General features: G+C 42.7%; 2 protein-coding genes across 2 annotated transcripts in view; one reads left to right on the top strand and one right to left on the bottom strand.

The window, feature by feature from the left end:
• GON7 (GON7 subunit of KEOPS complex) overlaps nt 1-10,833 on the bottom strand; it is a 118,842-nt gene that overhangs the window by 27,814 nt on the left and 80,195 nt on the right. The window lies entirely within an intron of this gene.
• Nucleotides 1,217-9,886, top strand: GOLGA5 (golgin A5). The gene is made up of 13 exons (XM_053474743.1): nt 1,217-1,484; nt 2,157-2,726; nt 3,436-3,669; nt 4,739-4,958; nt 5,200-5,323; nt 5,571-5,774; nt 6,220-6,390; nt 6,633-6,761; nt 7,166-7,264; nt 7,713-7,938; nt 8,092-8,197; nt 8,511-8,574; nt 8,854-9,886. Exons 2-13 carry the CDS (start codon nt 2,204-2,206, stop codon nt 8,932-8,934), a joined length of 2,181 nt encoding a protein of 726 aa, XP_053330718.1. The 5' UTR covers nt 1,217-1,484; nt 2,157-2,203; the 3' UTR covers nt 8,935-9,886.

The raw sequence follows: 10,833 nt of genomic DNA, 5'->3' as shown, positions 1-10,833 counted from the left end.
TGCATACGATGCCTTGTGAGACTGCAGCTTATAACCCGTGATAATGACAATGATGGAAAAGGTCTTTTTACCTGTAGATGAAGTTTGACATTATTTGCATCTATTAAAAATGTCACTAATACTCTTTAGACATTATTAAATTATTTAAATTGAGGTATTAGTAACACTGATACAAAGAGATAGTGATATTTGTGTTACTGCTGAGTGGATTGGAAATTTCTTGGTTTGCACTGCACGGGTAATATAGATATTTTGTATTTTGTTTTTACAATAAATAATAGTCGATTGACTATCATGGTAATATTGTGGTCCTACGATAATACTGTCAGCATTTTGTGTATATCCCTAACAATATTCAACATTAATAATTATTATTCCTGAAGTCCTGGTTTTCATGGTGTCTGTGGCAAACCTGCTTATCCGATTCTAACTCCCAGTCGGTTGCAGCCCCCCATCCCAGCAGTGAGGGTCTTATTACCCCTGTTAGCTATGTGGGAACCTTCATCGTCCTTCTACCCAAACTCTATGTCCATCCGGTAATTTTTATCCCTGAGTTTGGTCGCCGCTAAGTAGTAGTGGACACAAGGGTAGGCCGATACATGTTCACCGTCCATTGGACATTTTCCTAAATTAAACTACCTGACGCTCCCCTTATTTTTCTGCTTATCCCAAAACTTCTCTTCCTTTCTGCGGAATTCACCCGGAATTCCTTCTCAGATGTTTTTATTGTCAGTTTTAATGTTATTGATAATTTGCCCCGTAACATCGCTATGGCATCTGCTGGCGCTATGCATTCACAATATAAGATTAACCCCTTTTCCGTGTTACTCCTTGGGGGTTATTTAACCCACTGGCCATGGAGAGTTGCAAAAACTGACCCTGGCCTAAAATTGGCCCATTGTCTTAGTGGCTCAAGCTTTTTCTATATTGTATTGATGAAGAGTCTACGTTGAGTCGAAACGTTGGCTGAATATACAATTTCTGTGGCACCTGATTATGATTTTTTTTATTTTAAAGGATCTCAGTTTATTATTTGATTTTTAACATAACACAAAATAATGTCTGTACCGGGGGGGGGGGGGGGTCCTGTTCTCACTCTGCCCTCCCATAGAACCTGCACCTAACAGCACTTGCTCTGTAGAACCAGACTACGACAGCCACATGACTTGCGTTTCCATGGTTACTCTGCAGCACGCAGGCCTCTGTTTTCTGTTGTTGGAGACTTTGGCTAGAAGGGCTAGTCTCCTCCTTCCTGTCATTCTCCTCTCTATGGTCGTTTGGCCTGCGCCTGCTCGGTTCCCATGGTAGCAGTGCGCTCCTGTCAGGCAGTGTCGCGGACAGCCTGTTTGGGGTCCTGTCATTGCCAGCAGTTCCGGGTCCACGTCTCCGGAGGGGGATGGAGTTGGAAACCGAGGAGAGACCGTAACCGAAGCTCCCTACACCCGGTCCCTGTAGCAACACTGGTTACCGTCTGTCAATACTGGGTATGTGGGTCTAGGCCCCCCTTCCCCCCTGCGCATGCCTGGACTCCCTGAGCTGTCAATCACCCGACTGGCACACTGCCACTGTCATTAGTGTTATTACTGTTGTTATCTTCATTATTATTAGTATTATTGCTTTTATTTTTTAATATTTGTTAGAATTGTTATTGTTTTTGCTATTATTATCAACCTTATTATTTATATTGTGATTCTTATTACTATTATTGTATTTACTATTATATAGTCAACCTTATTATTTATATTGTGACTATTATTATTATTACTAGTAGTATTATTGTTTTTACTATTATTGATATCATCAACCATATTATTTATATTGAGATTATTATTATGATTATTTCTATTATTATTATTATTAGTATCATCAAAGTCTATTTTTATCATGAAAGACACTGTACACGTGTGTATATATTATGTATATTTGCATTCTTGCTAGCAAAATGTATGGATCAAGATCAATTTTACATTAAAAGCATGATTTAATGTCCCGGAGGATTGGATGATGAGCTGTACCTGTCATCATTTTCACCTTGTTAGCTAATGTGCGAACGTGGAGCTGTCTAATAAAAAACCTCTGGTGTTTTTTTTATTATTCAGAGTGTTTTAATGCTCAGATCTTTCTTGAATAACATTCCCGTTTCTTCTCTTCTCCAGGGCATGTGACCGTTTAGACAACTTAAAATCCTTGAAAATCCTTCGTCATGTCTTGGTTTACGGATCTAGCTGGGCGGGCTGAGGATCTCCTGAACTTGGTAGATCAAGGAGCGGCTACAGCTTTAAGCAAGAGTAAAGAAGCAGAATTAATGGGGACTAAGACTTCCGAATACCCCAGCCATTACCCAGAAAAGGAGGAAAGCTCCGAGAAATTCCAATCGCGCGGAAAGTCCGCTTTCATTTCTTCAGCCGCTGAAAACATTAAACATCAGAAGGCAACCGTGTTAGCCGGCACGGCAAACGTTAAAACGGGGCCCCGGACATCCACGGACTCATCCCAAAATGCCTCTGCCAACCTCTCGTCGCACAGGGCTACCAGCCAGTTTGTGAGGAGGAAAAAATCCGAGCCAGATGACGAGCTGCTCTTTGACTTCCTGAACAGTTCCGACAAAATACACAACGGCGGTCTGACTCCTAAGAAGGAAATTATTAAGGAGGGTGTCCCTCTCGCTACCCCTGTAGGATCTGGTACCCTGAAAATGTCTGAACCTGCGGCCACAACCTCTGAAGGTAAAAAAAAAAACAAAAAAAAATGTCATCGAAGTTGACATCTTAAAAGAAAACAGCATAAATCCTCTGTATTTACATTTAGTGCTTGGAGTAAAACATTTTCCATCTCCTGTTCCATGCAGAACAGATATCAACCAAGAACGGTTAAAGAACGTTTGCTAGGAGCAGAGGAGAGGAAGATAAACAGATCCTTTAGTTGCACAATTTTATGGATTTTAAATAAAAAAAAGTTGTTAGCTTTTAGTTTTCTATTCTGCAACAGTAATGTTTGACTCCTGGAAGTACCAATATCTGCTGAAGGTCGCTTTATTACCTGTTTGGAAGGTCAAATGAATATACCTTATTAATGTTTTCTCTTTGTAGAGCAGAAAAATGAACCTCTTTCTGGCAGGTTTGTAATTAAAAGGTTATTTTAGATAATATTTCAAGACTTATTCCTGTTTTCTTCTTTGTTACTTGATCCATTTCTGGAGTCCATGAGTTTACCCCCCACAATGCACAATTTCTGTTCGCAGATTACCTTGTTTTCTGTGATGTTCCCAGGCATTATGGATGCTAATGCATCCCTCTTGGATCATAGGCATTAACCTCAAAGCAAGAATGCCTTATCTGAATCAAGTGCTTATTATTCTGCTTTGTTTGCTTTTGTCTGCCTTCCCTTGCTTGCATTCGTTGATTTATATAAATATCTCCTCTTCTGTTTTCTTAGTTCCCTCAAGTATACCCCACGAGTCGGCCTCTGCGTCAAGTTCTCAGGAGAACGCGGCAAAAGAAAGTAAAGGCTCTGAAGGTGAAACCAACTTAAACCATTCAGCAAGTGGAGACCAAAAATCCCACGAGCTGTCAAATCTTCGACTGGAGAACCAGCTTCTGAGAAATGAAGTGCAGTCTCTGAACCAAGAAATGGCGTCTTTGATACAGAGGTCTAAAGAAGCGCAGGAAGGTAAGCAAACTTCTGATCATCTGCTTTAGAACTTCACAGGCTCCCAAGAAACTCAATTTATGTTGTCTAAGCACATTTAGCTACCCGTAATCGAGAGCTTGGAGGCCAGTGCTGGCCAGAGGTGTTAAGGATACATAGCTCCTTTTTTACAAACGTCTTCTATTACCTTATTTGCCCGGCTGTCAGAGATCAGAGTTCCCCGCATCGGGGCGGCCGAGGAACTCTGACAGCCGGGGAAGGTCTGCGCAATGGACGCAGACAACCCCCGATGCCAACCGCACCTCCTCTCGGCTGCAGCGGAAGTTGTCTATGCGAATCGCGTAGAGCTCTACACGCTACCTGGACTAAGCACCGGGGACTCAGAAGCTCCGATAAGTTTGGAGGAGGGAGAGGGAGGGAGTGTTAAATGGGGGGCATAAGGTATTTCTGGAGGCAGAGTGCTCTATGAAATGCCTTTTAACCTCCTTAATGCCACTCTGCCTCCTGAAATGCCTTTTAACCCTCTATATGCCACTCTGCCTCCCTAAATGCCAGAGTGGCATATAGGGGTATAAAGCAATTCTGGAGGCAGAGTGGCGCATAGGGGGTCAAAAGGCATATCATGGGGCACAGTGGCATATAGAGGGTTAAAAGGCATATCATGGGGCACAGTGGCATTTAGAGGGTTAAAAGGCATATCATAGGGCACAGTGGCATTTAGAGGGTTAAAAGGCATATCATGGGGCACAGTGGCATTTAGAGGGTTAAAAGGCATATCATGGGGCACAGTGGCATATAGGGGGTAAAAGGCATTTCTGGGGCAGAGTGGCAAGCCTGGGGGCAGATGTGCATAACGGGGGGGCAGGTTGAAAAAAAAGGAAATATAAACAAAATATTTTTCTCAATCATAGCTTTTATTAAAAAAAAAAATGTTCACATAGTTTACATGAATTAACATTTACTGGTAAAACTTTTTTCCTATAGGGTCGTCTTATATTCAGGCTTTTTCTTTTTTTTTCATAAATTAATATTCAGATTTTGGTGGGGGGTCGTCTTATAATCGAGCAAATACGGTATTTTGTTTATTAAGAGTTGAATGAAGCTCGGACGAGGATGGACAAATGGAATGGCGACAATTCGAAAAGTGACAGAGTGGCGCGGGAGCTCCGAGCTCAGGTGGGGGATCTTACCGAGGCCATGGCAGCAAAAGATTCCCAGCTGGCGGTCCTGAAAATCAGGCTCCAAGAAGCTGATCAATTACTCAGCAGCCGCACAGAGACCTTGGAAACCCTGCAGAGCGAGAAGTCCAGGTGAGTGGGTCTTGTATGTTTAAATAAAGGAATATTGGTGAAGCGCAGGATCTGCTGTGGCTCTCCCTGTTCTTGGTCTCTTTCCGGCGCCGTATACTTTGTGTGCAGTGCTTAACTTGTCCTCTGAGTCCCCGTCCTCTGACTCCCCGTCCTCTGACTCCCCGTCCTCTGAGTCCCCGTCCTCTGAGTCCCCGTCCTCTGAGTTCCCGTCCTCTGAATCGTGTTGGTTTGCTTTTTCCAGAATACTACAGGATCACAGCGAAGGCAGCAGCCTTCACAGCCAGGCCTTGCAGACGGCGCAGGAAAGACTTCACGACGCAGAGGCGGCTCTAAAACGGGAGCAGGAAAGTTACAAACAGATGCAGGTAAGATGATCTGATATAGAATGTACGATATGAAGCTTTGCTATACACAATATCCACTAGTTATTCATTTCTTTTCTTGGTTTGGAAGAGTTGGGTCCTTTATTTAAGTAAAAAGTATTTTCAGTTGATTTCTGTAAACATCTGTTGTGGTTGGTCTGGATTACCAAAAGTAGGTGGTATAAATTCTGTTCAGGATGATGATAATAGTACATGGACACACATAATTAATCCACGCTGTTTATTTTAGAATGAGTTTGCGGCTCGCCTGAGCAAAATAGAGGTGGAGCGCCAGAATCTGGCCGAAGCCATTGTTTTAGCGGAGAAAAAGCATACGGAGGAGAAGAGAAGAAGCGATGATCTGCAGCAGCAGCTGAAAGCAGCCAAGGCGGCAGCGGACTCGGCGAAGCTAGAAATGGCTGACTATAAGCAGAAGGCCACGCGGATTCTGCAGGTGAGGGGGGGGGGATGTATCGGCACCGACTCAAATAATGGAGTCTCTGTATCTGAAACAGTACTGTGATAATACACAACGAGACGTCCTCATTCCCGATTCTCGTTCTGCTAATCTCTCTATGGCAGTACCGTCTGTTATCCAAAGCCAATTAAGAACAGCTGAAGTTTATATTAACTCCCAACTAACAAACTGTCCCATATATTATTTTTAGGTATTGCTACTGCTGGTATCGACCATACATTATAGCCCATACAGGCTGCTGGCTTAAAGTGCTTGCCAGACATGGGCCTTGGGTAACGGCTCCTTTCCCTGGGTCATAGTTCCATAACTGATTCATTCTTCTTCCTCTGGTTACATCGGGAGATCCTGGAATCTGTTTGGGTCTTAAAAATGATGTCGAGAAAGCCAGTCCCTAACATACAACAATTATGTCTTTCCTCAGTCAAAGGAGAAACTAATTAACAGTTTAAAGGAAGGATCGGGTATCGAAGGCTTGGACAGCCACACAGCCAGTGCGGTGGAACTGGAGGAGATGAGACACGAGCGAGACCTTCAGAGAGAAGAAATCCAGAGGCTCATGGGGCAGATCCAGCAGCTGAAGGCAGAGCTCCAGGTGGGGCCCGGGGCAGATCTTACTGCTTCTTGCCTCCTAACTTAACTATTTATTTGCATATTATGGATTAGTCTGTTTAGCCTTATCAAATTTACTTGAACACACAGAATTTTTATCTCAGCTCACAGTTAACTTTTAAAGAATTAGGAGTTATATAGTTTCCCCTTGTAACTATTTCTCACATTACATACAATGATTATGTTTAGTGATGTCGCCAATTGAGTTTATTCATCCGCTTTCAGGACATGGAAGGCCAGCAAGTGAGCGAAGCAGAGACAGCCAGGGAACAGCTGCAGGATCTCCAAGATCAACTTGCTGAGCAGAAGAGATCCAAGCAAGAGATCGAGGCAGAGCTGGAGCGACAGAAGCAGGTAATGGGCATTCCTAGACAGGATCCCGTGTCTGAAATCGGAGGCTTAACTGTCAGGTAATAAAGTGTCTCCTGGTGGATGCATGGAACAGCCTTTTGGGAGAAGAGGTAGAGGTTAATCCATTGAGGGAATTTAAACATGCAGGGGCGAGACTATGCTGAGTAAAGGAAAAGGACACAAACTAAGTAAACCGTGAGCTGTTATGGCGAGTTTTATGGAATCGAATGGCTCTTATCTACTGTCAGATACTGTATCCCTGTCACCGGAGTACAAATTGAGTGTCATCACACAATAGCATCTTTACATATGTTCCTTCGGCAGCAGCAAATTGCTGATCTCCAGAGATAGAAGGTTAATTCTTTAAACATCTATCACATTGTTCATTAATGTAATTTAATTTACAGGAATTTCAGTACATACAAGAGGAACTTTACAGGACCAAGAACAGTCTGCAGGGCAGGATCCGAGACCGGGAGGATGAAATTCAGAAGCTCAGGAATCAGGTAACTGCAGACTAGAAGTGCTTTGGGGGGGGGGTTTAAAATGTTTCTGGACCTTGCACATTATCTGGCGCTGTGGGAGCTTTAACCTGTTTAATAACAGCTCTGCTATTCCTGCAGCATATATATCCTAAAGTAATCTCTTTTATAAAGGAATCTGTAAGGACTTTCAGGAGATGGAGACTAAAACCTAAAAAAATAAATGGTGTTTTCGTTCAACAAAGTAAAATCATATTCTCACCTGCACAGGGTCTCGGACACCCTACTGACTGAAACTCTGCATCTGGCTGTTAGGATGTTAAACAAGACGTAGAGTTAAAAATGATCAGACGTGATGGCAAAGATCGTTCGACTGCAGCGTTAAAGCTTGTGGTCCTACTTGGACAGTGTGAGGACATTGATTATCGTCTGCAATTGATTATCGTCTTTCCCTGTGTCCTCTATCTCCCAGCTAACCAACAAGGCCTTGAGTAGCAGCAGCCAGACGGAGCTGGAGAACCGGCTGCACCAGCTGACCGAGACTCTAATCCAGAAGCAAACCATGTTAGAGAACATGAGCACCGAGAAGAACTCGCTGGTGTACCAGCTGGAGCGACTCGAGGGCCAGCTCAAGAGTGTCAAGGGCAGCAGCGGGAGCGGAGCCTCTATCAATATGCCCGGAGGGGACAGCGCGGAAGGTAAGCAAGGAGGTGGCCTACCGGTCTTCGTCTTTCTTCACACTAATGTCATACTCTAGTTCGCTTTATAAACAGCTGACCGCATAAGTTATAAATTCAAAATTAAACTGAATCTATCGTCCGGTGCCCTAAAGCGTCGTTTTATTTCCCCAGGTGCCCGCGTGAGGAATGTCCCGGTCCTTTTCAGTGATTCGGACCCAAACGTAGCTGGAATGTATGGAAAGGTCCGCAAAGCAGCGACCACCATCGATCAATTCAGGCAAGTCTTTTAAACTCTTCACGTAAATATAATAGTGACATCGGACTATGAGCTGTCATTGCGTCTTTTAGGATCCTTAGAAAGGGATCCATATTTTAAACAAGCACAAAATAACCCAAAATCCATGTTATAGAAGTAATTTATGCAATTTTATGCCAAGAAAATACGCTAAATAGTTTTTACAGAGTGTTTCCTGCATGTCTTTCTGTTTTGTTTTATATCATTAATATTACATCATTTTCTATATTTTTTTATATCCCCCTTTCTGATGCTGGTAGAAATATCATACTAACGCTGAATTTATTTTCTGCAGTATCCGATTAGGTATTTTCCTCCGAAGATATCCAATCGCTCGGGTATTCATTATTATCTACATGGTAGGTATATATATACACATTATAGCGGTTGGGTAGAAACTGAAGCGGTTAGCCTTAGAAATTGCCCCGAGGGTCCCTCCGTCATCTCACTACAGCCCACATCAGCTTCCATCCCAGGGGTGGAATAAATGTATAGAATAATCTCACAGATCCAAGCACACTAAGCGACTAAGATGGATATGTGACGATGTGACAGATTCTCTGTAGCAAAAACCATCCTAAACGTTCTAATCGTTATTACCTGGATTTACAAATGTTATTTCATTGTGTTTTTTTTAGGCGCTTCTGCACCTCTGGGTGATGATTGTTCTTCTCACGTACACCCCAGAAATGCACCACGACCATCCCTCCGGCAAATAGAGACCAAGCCAAAGAATCTCATCTTCTTCAGAGGTGCCACATTTTCTCTGTTTCATAGAAACCCTTACAGACTGACAGCTGATCGCATCCCTCGATAAGCAATCTTATTCCTCTCGTCTATCATATGTGCTCCGGTGGGGGGGTTATTAGGTGGTACGACGGAAGGGCTACGAATAGACCGGTAGGTGGTCGGTGGTGGTGGTGGTATAAATTCTGCTGCATCCGTGAGCATCGAATCAGTACGCAAACTATAATTCCAAAGGCGAAGGCTGGTCGTCATTCTAAGGAACTGTCCAAAATGTTATTTATTGTCCTGGCAAACTATTATCACATCTCACATGTCATGACACTGACCCATTAGGCCCTTCGCGGGCCAGGGCTGCGCTCGTGTCTGAAAGCCAAACCGTTAACAAGATTCTCACAAATGCGGAAGTTTTGGGTACATTGTGTAAATTATCTATCATCAGGGACTGGAAATGTAAGTAAATGAAATGAAATATATGGTCCCGCTATGTTTCCCAAATTGGTTTTGCACTTGAACAGATTTTAAATGTAAATACAAAGTTTTTTGTTGCCTCTTTAACCGGATGAAATAACTGTCAGGCGATTAGTGCAATCTTTTTTTTTTTTTTTTTTAGTGAATATCTTAAAGTATGAATAAAATATAAAATCTACATTTCTATCGCATTTTGTGACGAGGCATCTTTATTTTTAGCGTTGCTGTGTGTGTATCTGTCACGTTGCTGGAAATGACTGCTGCGAGTTCTTTAATTGTCCTCCAGGAGGTGCTATACGTCCGTCTGTACGCAGCCATCTGCAGCGGCCGCATTTTCTCGCCCTGCAGCGAGCACGGATAGGTGAACGGTATTCAGAGGATGACGATAAAGCTACATTATACCAAAAACGTGTCCGTCACCCTTACCTTTCATAGTTTCTGGTGGTTTCCGTCCATCCGCTTATTTTATTCTGTTACAGCGAACGCAGCACGGGGAGGAGAAATGTGTTTTCTCTGTACGTTTTATCTCGGTTGCATCCAGGTTTTTCGCGGAGTGCCGTGCCGTGCATGTGAAACAGCAAAGGTGCAGAGAATCATCAAATCAGGATAAAAGGTCTTATATTTACAGACTCCTTTCATGAAATGTTTCAATGTATCACCAGTCTTAAAGCATCCCAAACACCCCCCCCAGCTGCCATTAGTTTGACTACATTAGAGGAATCCTAAAACTGAGCTTTAACGGTGGTGCACGACTCCCCTTTGTGTAGCGCAAGAGGAAGAGATACCCAGTGTGTGTCTCTACCTCCTCGTGGGAGGAGTTTAATTAAGCTTATCCCCTCCCCAGAGGATCATCGCAAGTGCGCTAGCATTCTCATCACACCCAACGCCTTAAAGCCCGGGGCATTTCGCCAGTAGAAATCGACAAATGCATATTAAATGGCGTTTCTCTCCTATTTTCGAGGGGCCACTTTTCTGGAATACTGTACTTAATATCTAAGGAGAAATTTACATCAAACAGTCCAAGTATTATTATTTTTTTTTTAATTTTTATTTATCTGGTACCTTTTACCCGGAGTAATCATTAATTATACACATTAGTATTATTATTGATTTTTTTTTAAAGTATCTGAATTTTATTAGCCATTTCCCGTTAAGGAATTGCCAAAACTGCTCTATTATATTTTTTTTTTTAAGTTTTAATTAAATGATTTTCCTTAATACTGCCCAAAAACTGCCAGGTGATGATCGCCCTTAAAATGTGTACTGCGAGGCGTTATAATCTTGAAACTGTAACTGGTCTTAAACGTGTGTTTAATTTGGGACGTTCTGGCCCTCTTCAGTGTTGTAATATTCTTTGAAATGAATTAGAAATGTAAGATTGGTACGGCCAGATCCCTTCGCTT

This window comes from Spea bombifrons, chromosome 9, assembly GCF_027358695.1.
Source record: "Spea bombifrons isolate aSpeBom1 chromosome 9, aSpeBom1.2.pri, whole genome shotgun sequence".
Lineage (NCBI taxonomy): Eukaryota > Metazoa > Chordata > Amphibia > Anura > Pelobatidae > Spea > Spea bombifrons.
This window is presented reverse-complemented; position numbering and strand designations above follow the sequence as displayed.